The 20547-nt window shown below is 44.5% G+C and overlaps 1 protein-coding gene across 2 annotated transcripts; it reads left to right on the top strand.

Annotated features, from left to right (window-relative positions):
• The first annotated feature begins 3391 nt into the window (after positions 1 to 3391).
• On the top strand, positions 3392 to 19222 carry TRIM6 (tripartite motif containing 6). 2 transcript variants are annotated; one of them, XM_087868091.1, is made up of 8 exons: positions 3392 to 3456; positions 11075 to 11564; positions 12025 to 12120; positions 12775 to 13005; positions 15526 to 15548; positions 16878 to 16975; positions 17254 to 17280; positions 17430 to 19222. In XM_087868091.1, the coding sequence occupies exons 2-8, from the start codon at positions 11142 to 11144 to the stop codon at positions 17990 to 17992; spliced, it is 1461 nt and encodes a 486-aa protein (XP_087724217.1). In that variant the 5' UTR covers positions 3392 to 3456; positions 11075 to 11141; the 3' UTR covers positions 17993 to 19222. The 2 variants fall into 2 exon arrangements, with proteins under 2 accessions (XP_087724217.1, XP_045638887.2); XM_045782931.2 differs by having other exon boundaries at positions 16875 to 16975.
• Positions 19223 to 20547: the final 1325 nt, after the last annotated feature.

The raw sequence follows: 20547 nt of genomic DNA, 5'->3' as shown, positions 1-20547 counted from the left end.
CCACCCTCCTGCTCTGCGGGGAGTCTGCCCCTCACTCTGCTTTTTTTCTCTCTCTCAAATAAATAAATAAAGTCTAAAAAAAAAAAAACCCATAAAAGACATTTATTGAATGGAAAGTAAACTAGCAGACACATTACAGGACAACACCTATTAGTACCTGACATGCCAGTTAATTTTGGACAAAGAAATGTAAGTTGAGTTTCTCAGGCTTTCTTCCTAAAGCAGATTTCCATCCTTCACTATCTTTTCTGTGATAAGCTGAATTTCAGGAGTAAAAACTGAATTGTCAAAGGCCTGTGAAGGGTGAGGGTGGGTGGATTGGGCTTGCATGAAGTTGGGGTTCAACACTGAGGGGAAATAAGAGTCCAGGAGATAAGAGAGATCAAGAAAAACTTAAGAGAACGCAAACTGATTGGAAAGATAAAAAGACATTTTAAAAAGAGCAAAGCAGTGTGGCATTTGCCCTGGAATTTTGGAGAAGCTAGTCTCCTGAGAGAAATGCAAGTCTGAAAAGAAATGCAAATTGTATTGAATGGAATCAATTATCCACTATTTGATTTATTCACCCTCACATTGAAAAAAGATTTTGATGAAAAGAGTTTTGAGCTAATTCCTGTGCTAGGTACTGTCTTTCCTTTGTATCTTTCTCAGACCTAGACCTCAGACTTCTTGAAAAAAAATTATTATTGAAGTATAGTTGACATACAATGTCATATTAGTTTGAGATGTCCAACACAGTGATTCGACAATTCGATATACTACTCAGTGCTCACTGCCATAAGATGGTCACCATCTGCCACCATAGAAAGTTATTCCGTATTATTGACTGTATTCCGTATGCTGTACTTTTTCATTCTGTGACATTTATTTTGTAACTTCAAGTAGGTAACTCTTAATCCCCTTTACCTATTTTGCATCCCCCCCAGGCCGTCGTTAAGAGCGGGACTCCCTTGAGCTTTCTCCTTGGCCCTTTGCTCAGTTTCTTCAAGGTGCTTTCCCTGGAAAGATGTTCCTTTGGTTCTCCTTGGACTATCACTTCATATTTCTCTTCTTACTTCCATTCTTCATCTCTTACCTCACCTCTTCATGTCATCATTAAGACGAGAGAGTAAGAAATCTGGACGTACATCTAGAGTTATGTATCCTTGATCCTCCCTATACATTATCACTGATTTGCATGGAGAGAAAACAAATTATTTCACAGATCCATTCTCTTTTATCCTAACTCAAGAGCATCTAGTGAAGCATGCTTTCCTCTGTACTAAAGCAATAGCTAGACATTTACTCTCCCTGGATTGAGGCATTTTGTTACTTGCAGACCTCTGTACCCTGCTCACTGCTGCCAGGTGCTCTCTTCTTCTTCTTTTTTTAGTAAAGATTTTATTTATTTATTTGACAGAGATAGAGACAGCCACAGCCAGCGAGAGAGGGAACACAAGCAGGGGGAGTGGGAGAGGAAGAAGCAGGCTCCTAGTGGAGGAGCCTGATGTGGGGCTCGATCCCACAACGCCGGGATCACGCCCTGAGCCGAAGGCAGACGCCTAACCGCTGTGCCACCCAGGCGCCCCCCAGGTGCTCTCTTCTTATGTGACATTTACATATTCAGAACATGTCACTCCCCAGCTACCCCCTACCATCCCCCCCCACACACACCTGATTAAAACTCTTTAGTGGCTTGCCGGCGATGTTAAGATAATCTAGTGGGGAAAGAATATGGTCCTGGGACAACTGGATATCTACGTGCAAAAGAATAAAATTGGACTTCTATTTCACACCCTAAAAATTAACTCGAAATAGATCATAAACCTAAGTATAAGAGCTAAATCATAAAATTTTTAAAAATATATAGGAGTAAATCTGAGAGTTGGGAAAATTCAAAACTTGTTCTTCTAAAGGATGAGGTCGAGAAAATGAAGAGACGACCTCTAGCATGGGAGAAAATATTTACAAATCATAGAATTCATAAAGGACTTGCTTCTAGAATATATAAAAGAACTCTTACTTAATAATAAAATGACAACCCATTTAAAAAAATGGGCCAAGGAACAGAATAAACATTTCTCCAAAGAAGATATGCAAATAGTAGTAAAGTGTATGAAAAGATGTGTAACACCATTAGTCCTTTGGGAAATGCAAATTAAAATATCAGTGAGATACCACTTCACACTCACTAAGATGACTATGAAAGACATATGATAACAAATATTGGCAGAGATATGGAGACATTAGAACCCTTTACACTGCTGGTGGGAATGTAAAATGGTGCATTCACTTTGGAAAACAATCTGGAAGATTCTCAAGCATAAATACATGATCTGGTAGTTTTATTCTTAGGTATATGCCCAAGGGAGAAAAAAAGCCTAGGTTAAAAAAAAACCAACAACAAAATTAAAAAAACTTGTACAAGAAAATTCATGTCACATTATACATAAAAGCCAAAAAACAGACACAATCCAAAATGTCTAAAACCTGATGAATGGGTAAACAAAATGTGGAAAAATCCTTGTTGCCCAACCTTTCTGCGCTGACTTTTATCTGGACCCCTCCCTCCTTCCTGTAGGCCCTCCTCCCCCAATGCACTTTCCCAGACCAGGTCAGCTTCGTCTCCTCGGTTCCCTTGGGCCAAAAGTTTGCCCTTCCTTTCGTCTCAAGAGTTACTGTGCCCCTGAACCCTTATACTTACAGCTCTGAGGCTTCATAAGCTTTGCATGTATTCACAAGGACCTAAAGACCCGTATACATGATCTCTCATAGGGTACATAGGTCACGTAGGTTAAAACCGCAGATATAATTTTTAAGTTAAATTTTAATGATGTTTTGGGGCGCCTGGGTGGCACAACGGTTAAGCGTCTGCCTTCGGCTCAGGGCGTGATCCCGACGTTCTGGGATCCAGCCCCACATCAGGCTCCTCCGCTATGAGCCTGCTTCTTCCTCTCCCACTCCCCCTGCTTATGTTCCCTCTCTCGCTGGCTGTCTCTATCTCTGTCAAATAAATAAATAAAATCTTAAAAAAAATTTTTTAATGATGTTTTTGCAAAACATACCATTATGATGCGAAGCGGTTATCTTTACCTACTAGTATAAGTTTGGATATTTTTATTCAGACGTTTGAATCAACAGGTGTACTATCAGTGTTCCTCAACACTGACACGAGGTCAGAAAACTCAAGTGAAGAAGATTTGCAAGCGCCGTCTCTGGCGTGCAGGTGCTCTCCAAGGCCCCGAACCTGCCGCGCACAGGTAAGCAGAACAGCGCCCCCGCCGGCAGGTGCGGCCCCGGCGACCACACCCCTGGAGTGCCGGACCGCGCGGCGCCGGACAGGCAGCCCTATCAGCAGCCCTATCTATCAGCAGCCCTCGCCTCCTTCGCCCCGCCTCTGGGCCCGGAGTCTCTCCGCTGGGACGGAGGTGGCCGCAGCCGTGTGTCCTCGGCTCGGATCCAGGCCCCGGAGTCCAGGTTAGTGAGCCACTCCGTTTTCTGGCCAGCCACCGCTGTCCGCTCTGGTACCGGGAGTTCGACCCGCCCTGCAGGCTGGGCTGCGGGTTCGCGGGTGGACAGGAGTGAGGGAGACCTCCGCGGTTTTGAGTTGACTCAACTTTGGCAAGGGAGCTCGGTAGGCCAGGCTACTCCTGGCTCGGGACCCGGGGTGGTCTGTGCAAAGGGTCGTGACGGGGCTGCAGGAGGTAGGGAAAGCAGCCCTGAAAGTTTTGAGTTCGGGAATGCGTGCAAACCGTGGGACCGGCGTGGATTCCGAGGTCAGCATCCCCTCCCCCATCGCTGTCTCTGCCCCCAGGAAGTGACACCGCTTATCCTCCACCCGGGAGGCCCTGACCTCTCCCCGGGGAGCTGGGGGGTGAGGCTTCCGCCCTCGCCCGACCTGCGGGTCTGTTCCAGGGCCGGGCCCTCGAGCCCCCGGTCCTCACAGTCTACTCAAAACTACTGGGGGAGTCTTGACTCCCCGGGGGCTGCTCATTCTGTCGGTAGGCGGGTCACAGGGAGACGTCTGCCCTTCTGTGACAGGCCACTTGCTGTCACTCCTGGCAGAGGTGAGAGGGCAATAAAAGATGCGGTCCCTCCCTTTCCGAGCTCATGATGTTGATCATTTTATTTTCATTTCTTTTTCATCCTCACTGCGAATGAGCTCGGTGACATTAGGGACAACGTTAATTAAGTTAATCAGTCGATGCAGAAATGGGTGGTGATCCTGTGTCCAAATTCTGCCTCTGACACTGATCTCTTTGAGCTTCCGGTTTTTTCTCCCATCTGTAAAATGGGTCGAAGTGATACTTACACCCTAGAGTTTTGGTGAGAATTAAGTGGAGGGAAAGGTTTAAACACACAGGCGACTGCCTGACAAATAGTAAATTAAATCATTACTCTTGACAAAGTCAACGCTGAGCTTTTAAAAAATTGCAGTCAGAACAATTTTTGCAAGATAGAGTGGGGAACAAAATGTTAAAATGCACTACGATGAAGAAGAATATGACTAACATCTAAACAAGTGAAAATAGAACAAGAGTATTAAAAATTTGGAATTACGCGTGGAATATCACAAATGCAGGGAAAAAATAAGAATTTTGTGAACGGTCCATTTAAAAAAAACCTTGGTTAATGGCATTATCTAAAACTCAGGGAGAAGAAAACTTGTGCAGGACAATATTTTAAGAATTTGCAAAGTTATTAAATTATACGTTTCTGAAATGCATGGGATAGAGATTCTTTGGAAGTACATTTAAAAAAGAATTTGAACCTGATTATGTTCCAATTCCAATATTTATCAAGTGCCCCCTGCTAGATAATCCATCCCAGATAATAGGTTAAATAGAATATAACCCGACACAAAGGTAAAAAAATACATCTTATTTTTCCCTAAGCATAAGAAACCAAACTCACTTAATGCAATTTCCACCATTTAGGTTTCTGCTGCATTTTCAGTTGCGCTCCCAGCTGGGTGGCAGCGCTGCCCATCTTACTTCTAACTCATTCTGCGCCCCCGGCCGGGGCTAGCCTGTAGCATTCCCTGCCCAGACACTGACTTTTATTCTGAAGCTATTTTGATACTGAATTGTGAGCTTCCTTTCTATAGAATGCTTCCGATCTATCAGCCTATCCTCTGATTCTTCCGCGGCCCCCCCCCCGCCTCTTTCCAGCTATTTTGCCCCCCAAATGGCATCTGCCAGGGAAGGAAGTGCCTTTACGCAAGACAGGGCTTCTGACCCGTGGATGTGCATAGAGTCAGCTGGAGACCTTTATTGACTTGCAGAAACTGAAGGGGTCAGGGTGAGGCTGAGATTCTGCATAAAGAGCTCCACCGGATGCCAATGCTGATAGCGGACCACCCGACATTCTTTCTCAGGCATCTGCTTCTGATTTAATAGTTCCACCTGGTCCTGAAGTTGGCCTCTTTCATTTGCAGATTCGATCCACAGGGCTTTGGGATCTGAACTCCTCACACAGCCAGGCTGTGGTCTCTCAGTCGGGTCACTGCTCTTGACACAGAACTTCCTGGGAGACTGAATTGACCTGCCTTGTCTCCTCCGGGCTGCGCTCCGCTGCTGCGGGTAGTCAAGGGCCTGCTGGGATCTGGGCAAGGTCTACTCAAACATGCTAACTAATTTCTTCCTTTCTGCAGCCTCAATTTTATACCCTCTGACAAGAGACATTAACTCTTACAGCATCTTTTCTGTTCAAAAATCTTTCACTGTCTTGAATATCTATAGGACTGCATTAGGTGGAAAAGAAATATAGAAATATAATGGGGCCACATACATAATTTTAAATTTCCCGTGGCCTTATTTAATAGAAGAAACAGGTGAAATTGATTTGAATATATTTTATTTAACTCAGTGCATTAATAATATAAAATATTAAGATGTGTAATCAGTATAAAAACTATTAGTGTTATATTTTCGATTATTTTTTCTAACAAAATCTTTGAAATCTGGTGTGTATTTTATACTTAAAACATCTCATTTTTGACCAGCCACATTTCAAGTGTGCAAGTGGCTGCCATATTCGACAGCTCGGTTCTAATTTATGCTTAGACAATCAGAAAGCCAAGCCTTCAACTTTTCTCAATATGTTTCTTCTTTGTTTTTGTCAGCTCTCATGAGTTACAATTTACATCTATTAAATCAATTGTAAGGCATACAATTCAGTGAGTTATGTACACAGTTGTGCAACCGCCAACACAGTCCGTTGTAAAGGGCATTTTCATCGCCCCCAAAAGTTCCTTTGTCCTGTTGCAGTTAATCCCCTTCTCACAGCCCTGGGTTTGGCACTAGTCTATTTCCAGATAGTATAGTTTTATTTTTTCTAGGATTTCATATAAATGGAATCATACAGTAACTTACCTTTGAAATCTAGCTTCTTTCCGTTTGTATCATGCTTTTGAGATTTATCTGGTTGTAAGTATCAGTTCCACTTTATTGTTTGGCAATATGCCATCGTATGGACATACGAAATGTCTTCATGTTCCAGTTAATGGTTTTATGGATTATTTCCAGTTTTTGGCTGTTACTGCATTGCACTGCATCTATAAAGCAGAAATGCCCCATGGCCCCTCCTGTACTTGAAGGTCACGACCGGGACCCCAGGGCTAGTGTGACTTTGGTGAGGCAGTGCATTTGTGAGTTGGCGCTTCCGTAATGTCCCAGACAAGACTCCAGCTAGGTAAGCCGAGCACGTGGCTTACAAGGAAGGTGATTAAATGCAGGAACACACTCACTCACTCTACACTTACGGGAATACATACATAAGAAAAATGTCTTTAAAACATTCTCATTGTGATTTAAGACAATGGTAATATAGTTTCACAACGGAAAACTTCTAATAATGAGAACAAAATAGTGTTTTTCAATGAGGGCATCTATCTGAATTCAGCACAAACAATAAAGTTAGAGTAAGTTCTAGCATCTCTAGTTGTGTAGAGAAGCTTCTAGCTTTCTTAAGTGACCCTTGCCCCGGGCACACGGAAACAACTGGCTCAGGTCAGGCTTTTTCACATTGTCCTTACATGCCATCTCATTAAATCTTGTTACGAATTGAAATAGTGGATTTTTCTCCTAGGTCCGAAAGAAGTAAGAAGAAATGAAAAGGGGTGAGAAAGTGATTCATAAATTCTTACGACAGATATTTATATCGATCTCTCTCTCTACCAGACTTTGGTCTGTCCCCAGTAAAAATATTAAGAGACCCTTTTCCTCCTGGTGGCAGATAAGAGCACTGAAGGATCGGAGAGCAGCGCCAGCATAAATGTAGCCATGACTAGTTTTTATTGAGACTGTTCTGTGCATTGGCTCAGGTAATTATCACAACTGTACTCCTAAGAGAGGAATTGATCTCAGCAATGAGAAACGAAAGATGGAGCCACAGCTCAGATCAGGAATCATTCCAGTGTTCTAAAACTAGATCAGTAAATTCAGGGTTTAGACCTGGGTCTACATTACTCTAGCACCAGTGCCCTCCTTTCTGCCCTAGACTGCCAGGGAGAAGGAAGCAGCCTAGGTCTGTGGGTTGTGCTGCCAGGGATGAAGCAGAGTGGGGCTGGGGAGGGAGCCTACAGATAGCTTAGCAAGAGTGTAGGATGCTTTTTTTTTTTTTTTTAAGATTTTATTTATTCATTCCACAGAAAGAGAGACAGCCAGTGAGAGAGGGAACACAAGCAGGGGAAGTGGGAGAGGAAGAAGCAGGCTCCTAGCAGAAGAGCCTGATGTGGGGCTCGATCCCAGAACACCAGGATCATGCCCCGAGCCAAAGGCAGACGCTTAATGACTGAGCCACCCAGGCGCCCCTTGGATGCTTTTAAGTGTGAAGAACAGGGCTATCCTGAATCAGCGCAATCATGTCATGACCTGAGTGCCCTTGCAGGTGGTACGGGTAGCATGAAGAAAACATTTCCTTTTAAGGACCCGATGGGTCACGGGTTAATAACCTGAGATTTGGAGCTACATAAAACTGGATCATAATCTTTACTTTGGCACTTACTCACTCTGAGACTTTTGGCAGTTAAATACCTTCTTAAGAAATTCACTTTTCACATTCTTAAATAGGTGTTATTAAACTTCCATGATAAAAGTATTGTGGGATTTGCTTATAAAGTGTCCGTAAAGAGTCCTAGCCCATAAGAAGTGATCAGAAAATGGTATGGATGATGATTTTCTGCCTTTCTATTTACTATTCTTGAAACAAATACCTTCATACCTCATTATCTCCCCATACCAGCTACAGAACCATGCTTGACCCTAGGCCTCTCCCAGGACACATCTTATGTGCAAGCTGAGGGCTTGGGAGAGCCCTGGACTGGAGGTCACTGGTAGCCTCCCCCTCTTCTTTTTCCCTTGCATACACTTTGTTTTTTGAGATAGAAATCTCATGCCATAAACTTCACTCTAAGGGTATACAGTATTTTTTTGGTATAATCCCAAATATGTTCAACCAGCACCACTAATTCCAGAATATTTTCACTACCCCAAAAAGAAACCTCAAACCTATGAGCAGTTATTCCCATTCTTTCTCCCACCAGCCCCCAACAATTAATCCATTTTCCATGTCTAAGGTTTGGCTACTCTGGACATTTTATATAAATGGAATTCTGTAATATGTGATCTTTTGTGTCTGGCTTCATTCACTTGGCCTAATGTCAAGGTCCATCCATGCTCTAGCATGAACCAATACTTCATTCCTCCTTCCTCCCGCTTTGACACTTCTATCCCATTCGTGATTCCAAAATACTTCCCTGAAATGCTATAAGACCTCTTTGTGCCAGCCATCCCATGGGCACACATCTTCCTGGGGTCCTACACTAGGATGCATGTGGCCTCCACCACCCCACCTTTCCTCTTTCCCACCAGCACACGGGTCCCCTAAGACTCCTGTCAAAGTTTATGACAGGCCGTGGTGAAATTTCTTCAAATAGGACCTTTCTCATTTCCGCTCCCCTAAAGCACTGGGTCTGTGATCGACTTTTATCACCTTTACAACCAGATGTGTGGAGAAAGTTCTGAGGTTGAGGATGGAGCCTTGAACCAGGACTGGACATGTTAGATTCTGCCAACCCTGTGGCTTACAAGGTGTTTGATTTGATAATGTCACTTAACGTCTCTATTGCTTTGTCAAAGGGCCCAAAGTACTCTTATTTATTCAGAGTTTTCTATGAGGGATGAGGAAAGCAGGGGATTGTGATTTCTAAACCACAGTTAGGTATAAAAAGGTTGTAAAAGAGGTTACAGCCTGTGTTCTCCTTTATGATGTTGAGGGATTCCTGTCTCACTTCGAGTTCTTTCATCCGTTTGGAGTTAATCTTTGTGTATGGTGTGAGAGAGTGGTCAAGTTTCATTCTTTTGCATGTAGCTGTCCAATTTTCCCAGCACCATTTATTGAAGAGACTGTCTTTTTTCCACTGGATGTTTTTTCCTGCTTTGTCAAAGATGAGTTGCCCAAAGAGCTGAGGATCCATTTCTGGGGTCTCTGTTCTGTTCCATTGGTCTATGTGTCTGTTTTTGTGCCACTTTGGAAAACAGTGTGGAGGTCCCTTAAAAAGCTAAAAATAGAGTTACCCTGTGATCCAGCAATTGCACTATTGGGTATTTACCCCAAAGATACAGATGTAGTGAAGAGAAGGGCCATATGCACCCCAATGTTCATAGCAGCTTTGTCCACAATAGCTAAATCGTGGAAGGAGCTGAGATGCCCTTCAACAGATGACTGGATTAAGAAGTTGTGGTCCATATATACAATGGAATATTACTCAGCCATCAGAACGATTACCCAACATTTGCAGCAATATGGATGGGACTGGAGGAGATTACGCTAAGTGAAATAAGTCAAGCACAGAAAGACAATTATCATATGGTTTCACTCATTTATGGAACATAAGAAATAGGAAGATTGGTAGGAGAAGGAAGGGAAGAATGAAGGAGGGGTAAACAGAGGGGGGAATGAACCATGAGAGACTATGGACTCTGAGAAACAAACTGAGGGCTTCAGAGGGGAGAGGGGTGGGTGAATGGGATAGCCTGGTGATGGGTAATAAGGAGGGCACGTGTTGCATGGTGCACTGGGTGTTATACGCAAATAATGAATCATGGAACACTACATCAAAAACTAAGGATGTACTGTATGGTAACTAACATAGCATAATAAAAATTATTATTGTTTAAAAAAGTGTTGTAAAAATATTACCTCAGGGTTATTATGGTCATTGTTTCTTCAGCGTTTCTGGGAAGGTGACCAGGGGGGATGAGAGGGCTCTGTGAGGAACAGAGCTGTTAGAAGGTACAAGTGTCTTCACAATAAAATGATTCTCTTGGGAAAGCTCCTGACAAAGGAGGTTCTGGATTTTCATTCATCAAAAGTTGAGGACCTTACACACTTGAAACTAATATAACACTGTATGTTAACTCTACTGGAATTAAAATTAAAAAAAAATTTGAGAACCTGTGTGTAGACACTATTTCTGAAGATACAGTAATGAACAAAAACAGTCTGATTTCTAGAGCTTATTTCCTAGTGGGAGGATTCAGGCAATAAATATATACATTAGGTGGTGATAAAAAGGAAAATCAAGCAGGTGAGTATATGGAGAGCGATTGTATGGGTGGCCATGCTGTAGTTAGGCTAGACAGAGCCAACTCTTCTGGTAAGGGACCATGTGAAGAGAATGTGGAATGAAGTCACTGAGTCAGGCAGATATTAAGGTGAAGGGTCTTTCTTGAAACAGTCACAGCAAGTGCAAACATCCTGAGGCAGCAGTGTGTTTTGGTGCTTTCAACACTGAGGGTGTGTTCTGGTGGGTGAGAAAAGATCAAACAGACCGTGGCTCACTCAAGGCTACTCCTCTCACAGGCTTCAGTTGGTCCCTCCGTCCAGTAGGAGTGGAGGAAAATCATAATCCTTGTTCTACTGAGGATTGATGTCTAATAAGAGCTGGGGGGGAACAACATGTTTGAAGCTTGAGTAAGAAGCCCCTGTGACCCCAGGTATCTGACCTGTTTGTCCGGGATACTCAGCATCCTTTTATTCACACTCATTTCTTACCTTGACCCCCCCCCCTTTTTTTTTCCCATCTACCCAGGATTCTATAAGCAAGAAGCACCTTAGAAATCCCAGCTGGGCAGGCAGGAGCCAGGAGAGAAGCTACAATGACCTCAGCGGTCCTGGTGGACATACGAGATGAAGTGACCTGCCCCATCTGCCTGGAGCTCCTGACAGAGCCCCTGAGCATAGACTGTGGCCACAGCTTCTGCCAGGCTTGCATCTCCGGGAACAGCGCAGAATCGGTGATGGGCCAAGAAGGGGAAGGCAGCTGTCCTGTGTGCCAGACCAGCTACCAGCCTGGCGACCTGCGGCCGAATCGGCACCTGGCCAACATAGCGGAGAGGCTCAGAGAGGTGGTGCTGGGCCCCGGGTTGCAGCTGAAGGCGATTCTCTGTGCACACCATGGAGAGAAGCTCCAGCTCTTCTGTAAGGAGGACGGGCAGCTCATTTGCTGGCTTTGCGAGCGGTCTCAGGAGCACCGTGGTCACCACACGGTCCTTATGGAGGAGGTTGCCCACGAGTACCAGGTAGGATTCCAGACGGAGGGAAGGCCGGAGACCGTAGCTTTTCTCCATGCTGTAATCTAGTTTCTTTGTAGTTTTCCCATTTACCTGGTGGATGAACCTAGAAAATACCCCCTGCCCAAGAGCTGAGACTTTCTCTTTCTTGCTGCTCGAGACCTGCTCCACATGAGGAGATTGCTGTGGGGTAACTAGCGGCTGGGTGGATCGAGTGTGGGCGGTACAGTGGCAGTGAGAGGAAAGTCCTCCATGGGCAGCTTCTTTGCCCAGGAGGGAAGAGAATCAGCCTGTGCCCGTTGGCTTTTTATGCATACCCCCGGTGCATAAAAGATCCTCAGGCCTTCTCAGTTCTTCAGCCCCTGCAAGACAGGCTTCCGAGGTCAGCATAATCTCTTCCCCATTCACTCCGTTCTGGGCACAGAGACAAGTTCGTGCTTGACCCTGCTTGCCCTGATGTTTCTTTAAGGAGAAGTTCCAAGAGTCTCTGAGGAAGTTGAGGCAAGAGCAGCAGGAAGCTGAGAGACTGACTGCTGTTATCATAGGGAAGAGGACATCCTGGAAGGTAAGAGAGATTCCGGAAGATATCCGGGGACAGGAATCTGGGGCAGGACAGGGGACTCTGGGTCTTATCTCTTCCCTGATTTGGCCGGAAGAGCTTCCCTTTGCCTAATCCTTCCCTGCAGCCCTTCCAAGCAAGGGCGTTGTTCATGGTGTGGGGATAGGGAAAGGGGAGTTAGAGAATGAACGTATCAAAAAGGAATTCAGGTTTTTAAAGATAGTTACAGTAGGAGAGGAACCATGGCCATTGGCAGCCCCCAGTTCCTGATTCCAGACCTTGTTCTACAGTTTCAAGCTCTGAACGCTCCTGGAAAGAGGTCTCACATAGGCCAGTCATTCCCACGTGGGTACTGAATTGGAAGGGGAGGCCAATGCAGAGGCATGGGAGGCCAGGGAGGTGGCCTAGAATCTAGACCTCATCCAGGAGCCACAGTCTGTCTTGGAGGCCTAGATAAGGTAGCCTGGGGCTCATGGTCTGGGAAGAGCTGAAGAGAGAACAGAAGGAAAGAACAACTCCTGCAAGACTTTCTTCCCATCTTTGCTACTCCTTTCCCGTGAGACCTGGCAGTGCTGAGCCTGATTCTCCACGCCCCCACCCAAGAGCGGAGACTCTCAGCTCAGCAGACGAGCAGCCTCTTTCTCTTGCATGTTCCTGAAGAATCAGATGGAACCCGAGAGACACAGGATCCAGACAGAGTTTAATAAGTTGAGAAGGATCCTGGACAAAGAGGAGCAGCGACAATTGAAAAAACTGGAGGAGGAAGAGAGGAAGGGGCTGAGCATTCTCGAAGAGGCTGAGACTGAGCTGGTCCGGCAGAGCCAGTCACTGAGGGAGCTCATCTCAGATCTGGAGCTTCGGTGTCGGGGGTCAGCAATGGAGCTGCTGCAGGTGAGACTCGTGGAGGAAACCCCAGTCTGAGAGTCGAGGCAAAGGGAGACTAACTTGCCTTCCCTTCTTACATGGGACTCATGATCTGGTAGGAGCAAGAAGATTTATTTGGCCCCGTTGTGCCTCTTGCCTATTAAACTATGCGGAGGTCTTGGGTAAAGCATATGATAATTAAAGTACAAATGCTAGGGGACGGTCTCTTTTTTTTTTATTAAATATAAAGGGTAGTCCAGAAGTTTATTGGATACTGTGAAGATCTGTTATATGCCCTTATGTTCGAGAGCAGCATTTCTGAATCTCAGCACTATTGCTATTTTGAGCTGGAAATTCCTTGCCATGAGGGGCTGCCAGGTACCGTGTAGGGTGTTCAGCAGCCTCCCTGGCCTCCACCTGCCGGACAAATGTCAGTATCGTCTCCCCTCAGCTGTGACAACCAAAAATCCTCCAGATATTGCCAGATGTCCCTGGCGGTACATAATCCCCTCTGCCTTGGTTGGGATTCACTGGTCGTTTGGCACCTGTTGTCTCTGAGGCTGTGTTGGGATTTGTTGGGTACTTTTCATTCCAGTTTAGTCACAGGGACACACACACCAAGCTCGAGTACTTGGAGATCCTGTATGTCATCACCATTCCTCCTTTGCTTGCAGTCTCTTCTCTAGGGCAGAATCATTTAACATGCTGTAATCGAAGTTTGAACAGGTCTTTTTAAGGCACAAAGAAGAGTGGGCTGTGGGGTGTGTGTGTCTGCGTGTGCGCTGGAAGGGTCAAGCCGTCAAATCTGGAGAGATTTGATGCAGGAGCTTGAACCGAAGTTGAAATCTGAGCCGGTGTTTTTACATAGAATGAATACTGTGACTGTAGTAGAGATGGGGGGTACGTTGTAACATTCTGGAACCTTCGGGCTGTTCCTCACTTTCTGTTTGCTTTCTTGCTTTCCTCTTGGTCTCCCTTTGTTGGTAGAACAATCACTTCTTTACCTACTCTTGGGCCCTAGTCTTGGGGTCGTGGAGTAACTACCTTCCACCTGTTGGAGCTTTTCTCACGTGCTGCTTCTGATTGCCATCTTTGTTTTATTCTTCTTGCCCTTTTTCTTCAGCTTGGACATTGGGTTACCCTAACGCTTCTCCCTGCGCCCGTTCTAGCCCCTCCACAGATTCTTCACGCTGTAAAAATTGCTCCATAAGTGCAGAGGGATCATCAGTTTATATGGTCGGCTCAGGCCCCTGTCGGGACCCTCACACCTGTTCATTCGTATGACTGCCCAGTGGGTCTTTTAACTTGAGTGCTGTTTCAGTCAGGTTTTCTAGAGCTCGCCCAGCACAAACACCATCTTCCTCCTCTTCGCCGTATCTGTGTGACCTTATCGCAGGTTAAGATTTGATAGCCCGTGCACGTCTGCAGCTTTCAAGTTTCAGTGTGACCCTTGAGAATAAACTAACTCAAGAGAAGGAGCCGAGAAGTGGCACCCGGACTTCGCCTTTTGAGTTCCTCAGTACAGCCGTGCCTAAAGGCTGATGCAGTTCGGGATATCCGGGGTAAATTGACACATCCACCCCCGTCTAGTGCTTTCCGTATTCAAGCCAGTTGGAGCTGCGTTTCTGTCAAATGCCACTGAAAATAGCCCCAACACAGAAAATAGTTACTCCTGTGTTACGTCGATCAAGCCGTTGGCCTTTTCTTCAGTCATTGTGGTGCGTAGAGTAGAAGTTGGGGAGACCAAACGGGAGGCCACGAGGTAGTTCCGCTCCAGGGAGGCCGGCGGTGGCATGACAGTGACGAGCCGGTGGCTAAAAGAAGGGGACTGGCTTGGTCTGAGATGGGACATCAGGGCGGATCTAAGGTAGTTTTTAGGCTCATGCTTTGTTTAAATTCGGTGATGAAATGGGTGCTGACAGCGCTGAAGAAGATGGAAGGTCAGAGACCTCACGGTGGCAGGAAAAGTAAGGGGTTTTGCTTTTGTTTTGCTTTTTTAATGTCTTAAGTCTGGTGCCTGTGGCTCATTTGCTGGCGAAATGAGAGCGATCTGAGCAGAAGCACAGATTCGGGAATCGTGAACGTGTGTGTCGAAATCAAGAAAATGGCTGAAGTCAGCAAGGGTAGCTTGAGGGTGAGAAGAGGTGACGTTTGAGAAATAACCAGTTTTAAGGCTTCTGTATCCTCAGTGCCAGAATGTAGTCACCTCAAGGACAGAAATTATGACTTAATCGTGTGGGATTTTCTAGTGCTAATAAATGATGTACATACACAACATTTTAAACGCAAACACACACACTCTCTCTCTCTCTCTCTCTCTCTCTCTCTCTCTCGTCAAAATAAAGGTACTAATGAATGAGCTGAATCATTTCCCAACATCTCTATGTAAGGTCTCAGGGACAGTCTGCTTTGAGTTCTTATTCTACTTCGTGGCCTCCATTGTGGGTCCATCTTTATTCCCATCATACCATGGGGTGGTGGGGATGGAATAAGGAACATGGATGAGACCTATTACTCCCTGACTTAACCTTTCTCTTTCCTTCCTAGGATGTGAGTGATGTCACGAAAAGGTATGTATAGCAGAGAACACAGGGTGGTTCCCTTGGGTTCACAAAAGATTCCCACACCCATAGAGTTATCTTGTGGTCAGCGGAAAAGGAAAAAAAGAAAAATCACAAGGCAGGGAAATTTTAGGACTGTGATGTCTTGAGTTGCTCATCATGAGAATTTTCGGGTTCCCCCAAACAAATGGGATTACCTAGTTTCTATGGTCAGAGAATTTGGGTGATTTGGGGGGGGGATGGCCACAAATTGGGCATAGTCAGTCCTGTCCTTAAGAATAAAATTTGCAGTATCATTAACTTTCCTAGTATCCCATAATGGGACCCCTTTGCCACAAAACTCTACCTGTTTCCAGCCCTGATTCTAGTAGCTTTTAGTATTTTATCAAGAGGAAAATTCCCGTCTGTCTTTCCCAAGGACCAAGAATGAGCGCCTGAGGCATTTGCCTTCAAGTTCCCTTTCTCTCTTGGCTTTAGAAGAGTCCTGCCTTTCTACCTATTTCTCCTCAGACTTCCATTTTTCTCAATTCCAGTAAAAACATAGACATGAGGTCTTGAGAAGATTGGCTTTGGCCCTGGAACAAAACATGTTCTCTTCTCTATCCCATGCCCTAGAATCTCATCCATCAAGGTGATATCTGAGGTTGCCCACACACCTGGTACCTTTGAGCTCCTCACAGACACACAAGATATAGAGCCTGTTGTCTCTTCTGAAGTGCTCATTCTTGGTTTGGAGTGAACCAAGTGAACCTTTTTCCAACTGGCATGATATTCCCAGAGAGAGTGCCTCCGAAAACACTGTTCTGCAGGGTTTTCTTCCTAGGCCTCTGGTAGATTCTAAGGCCTAAACTCACTCTTCAGAAGGAAGCCCTTTACTCAATACTCTCACAGCCCCAGCGGCAGGTTCCTGGTGTTCTCCCTGTCAACACACTTCTTCAGCCCCTTAGAGTAGACCCTTAAGATGTCACTGACATTTAAGCATTTTATATCATTTTTAGAAGTAGCAAAAGATTTCCCAGGCATTATTTTATTTAATTTTATATAATCTTAGGATGTAGAGCTAGAAGGGGAAATTATTGTATTTTACAAAACCAAAACACACCAAAAGGAGTCTTTGAAGGGTTAGATCTTTATCAAAGTTTGCACAGATGGTGAGAAGCTAGTTTCTAATCCAGGTCTTCTGGTCCCGGCACTAGAGCTCTTTGCAGAATGATGCTAATTTTCTTCAGGAAAGAATGCTGAAGTTCCCCCAGGGGCCTGGCTGACGAGCGGGACAGGTGTTGGAGGAACCCAAGGCCGGCAGTGTAGGAGATTCATAAGGTCTGTTCTCTCTAGAAGTGAGTTCTGGACCCTGAAGAAGCCAGAAGCTCTCCCTACCAAGCTGAAGAGTATGTTTCGAGTTCCAGATTTGAAAAGAATGCTGCGAGTGTTCAGAGGTGAGGAGATTCAGGGGACAGCTCTTGGATGTGGAATTATTGTAGCATTAGCATTAAATAGAATAGAGTATAGAGTTGGTGTTTGGGAATAGTGGTGCAGAGAGAGGTCAGAGAGGCAGGGACATACAGTGCTGAAGAAGATGCAGTTCATATTTAAGGAGGAACAAGATGGCCGCCTTGCCTCCTTATAGAATTCCCTACCTCGCCCCTCAGTCAGTAAGGGAGACACGGCAGACCTGACCTATGTACAACATAATTGACTCTGTTTATCATTACAGAACTGACGGATGTCCAGAGCTACTGGGGTAAGTAGCAGCCATGGCCTCTTTGAGCTGACACGTCATTGTCCTTGCTCACATGCTCCTCCCCAGACATACCCACACACACTCTTAGCTGTGAGTTGTTAATACCATCCCTCCATCCTCATCTGCTGGTGTTGTACCTTTTCCCACAGTGGACGTGACTCTGAATCCACACACGGCTAATTTAAATCTTGTCATGTCTAAAAACCGAAGACAAGTGAGATTTGTGGGTGCCAAGCTGTCTGGGTCTTACCTGGAAGAGCATTATGACTGTGGTATCCTGGGCTCTCAGCACTTCTCCTCCGGAAAACATTACTGGGAGGTGGATGTGGCGAAGAAGACCGACTGGATCCTGGGGGTGTGCAGTAATTCAGTGGAACCTACGTACTGTTTCAACCAGTTTACAAACCATCGAAATGTTTACTCCAGATACCAACCTCAGAGTGGATACTGGGTGATTGGGCTACATCATAAACATGAATATAGAGCCTATGAGGAATCTTCCACTTCCCTGCTCCTCTCCATGATGGTGCCCCCTCGCCGTGTTGGGGTTTTCCTAGACTACGAGGCTGGCACTGTCTCCTTTTATAATGTCACAAACCATGGCTTTCCCATCTACACTTTTTCTAAATATTACTTTCCTACCGCCCTTTCTCCATATTTTAATCCTTGCAATTGTGTAGTCCCGATGACCCTGCGTCGCCCAAGCTCTTGAACATTTTGCTGTCTCCACCCATATCTGAGCAGGACCCTTCACTGTGAGATTCATCTGTACCTCAGTTTCTCCTTTCTGAACTTCCGTTTTCTCATGTTTTCACATCCTTCCTTTCAAACATTTATTCAGTGCCAAAATATACCCAGAGGTGATCGTGAACATCCCTAATTAATTACAGATCTTGGGATGGGCGGGGGGTGGCTTTCAACATGTTACCATTAAGCATGATAATGTAGTTATTTTTGTTGTTGATTCATGGGAGCAAATTTAGGAATTTCTTTTCTGTTAATTTGCTCTAAGTTTTTGTACTGAATGGAAAATTGAATTTCAACAGATACTGTCGGTTATTGAGACAATCCTGTGTCGTTTTTATTCTGTCATTGGAGTACATTGATTTGTTTCCATTTTTAAATGCAATACAAAGTCCTGAAATAAATCAATATTCTTCATAGGCAGTATTGGATTTGTTTTTGCAAATACATTGTTTTGGTTTCATTTCCATCTCTGTTTATGAAAAAAAATTGTCCTGTATTGTAACATTGTTGTCAGGTCTTATAAAATGGAATAAACAAAGAAATTACTGTACTTTTGTGTAAATATATATAGGATTGAGTGCTAAAAACCATTATAATGTTAATTTTGGTGGCTTTGAATTCAAAGAAAGAAATTTTAACTTCAGTTTTCACTACAACCTTCATGGATTTAAAAATTTAAGGGTAGTAATTGAAACTTTAAAACAAATCTCCCAAATTCATTGAAGTAGAAAAAGGGGAGAAGAAAATGATCAATTCACTACAGATTTTTCTCCCAGAATGGGAGGAAAACGTACAAAGAAAATACAAAGCACATTTAGGAAGAGAATGACTTCTTCCAGCTTCACCCCCTTTCTTTGTGCTCAAGCAAGAACAGCTTGTGAATGAGCTGCAATGACTTTGCTAGAGGTGTTATATGCTTTTGAGTCAGCTGCAAAAGAAATCAGAAGGTGGATGTGAGTATGGAAACAAATATCAAGGAGTCGACTAGAGCTGCTTTCCAATATGGTAGCCAAGAGCTACCAGTGGCTGTTGAGTACGTCAGATGTGTCTTGTCTGAGTTGAAGTGTGCTTTATGTGTAAAATGCACACCTGATTCTGAAGACTTAATTTTAAAAAACAATGTAAAATATCTTATAACTTTTCTATTATAGATTGCAATGATAGTATTTTGCAGGATTAAATATATTTGCAGGATTTGCTGGATTAAATATGTATTCACTTCACCAGTGTCACTTTACTTTTTAGATGTAGATACTAGAAAATTTAAAATTACTATGTGGCTTATAATGTCTTTCTATTGGACAGCTCTTTCTGTAATGCAGTTTCCATCCCTACCAGGGCCCTAGTATGGGGCCAATACGTTCATCTCTACACATACCCCCTATCCTTCTGAGGTATTTTTGTAGAAGAAGGTAATGGCAGAGAGAAGAAGATCTCAACATATCTAGAAATCTATGATGTGGAAGATCCTAGAAAGGGATCATGGTCAGAGAAAATGATTCTGCCTAGTCTGGTCCCTGTCTTTAGCCCTCAGTCTGTTGGACACTTGATGTTCCTTCGTAGTTTGAGGAAATATTAACTAGTTCATCCTTAGCGCTCAGCTCTGGTGTCTGTGGGAAGATGAAGTACAGGTTACAGTAAAAGTCCGGTACTGGTTTGCTCTAGGGCAGAATTGTATTTGGGAGATAAAATTTGTGGGAGACCAGAGGCCAGATGGATACTCTTGGTCCTGATTTGCATTTCAGTTAGAAGAAATATAAAAGGAGATAGAGCAGACAAATGGCTCCCCACAGAGCTGGTGGGGTTCAAGGATGAGAGATATTAGAAAAGAATCTGCCTGAGTAATTGCTCCCTTCCACTTATTTTCCATGTAAGAAGTTTCAGGTAAAAGGAGTTAGCCCAGCTGTCCTCTACCAGTGGAGGTGTTCAGTGAATGACCTTAGACAATAAGGAAAGACAAAGCACGTGCTGGGATTCTGCAAATGAGATCTGGGGAAGGTTGTCCAATGAGATTTGGAGGAATGAATTTGCAGCCCTGACTCTCCTGGGGGTCTGGGCAGAGGCCTACTGGCCTTGACATTTTGGGCTTAATGCGGTAGACCTGCTATGAAAAGTAAATGCAAAAACATAATGGATCAGGGGCGCCTGGGTGGCACAGCGGTTAAGCGTCTGCCTTCGGCTCAGGGCGTGATCCTGGCGTTATGGGATCGAGCCCCACATCAGGCTCTTCAGCTATGAGCCTGCTTCTTCCTCTCCCGCTCCCCCTGCTTGTGTTCCCTCTCTCGCTGGCTGTCTCTATCTCTGTCAAATAAATAAATAAAATCTTAAAAAAAAAAAAAACATAATGGATCAAATGCTAAAGAAATTAATTCCTTATAAAAATCAAACATGCTGTGTGGCACTGTTCCATGTGGGATTCATGCACCAAGCTTTCTTCCACCTGAGTCTCTGCCATCCCCAAAGACAGTATTGTCCTAAGCATCAAGCCAGAAGAAGGGTTAAAAAAAAACAACCTTGGGA

The sequence above is a fragment of the Ursus americanus genome, chromosome 16 (genome assembly GCF_024610735.1).
Source record: "Ursus americanus isolate L20-20 chromosome 16, mUrsAme1.1.p, whole genome shotgun sequence".
Classification (NCBI taxonomy): Eukaryota; Metazoa; Chordata; class Mammalia; order Carnivora; family Ursidae; genus Ursus; species Ursus americanus.
This window is presented reverse-complemented; position numbering and strand designations above follow the sequence as displayed.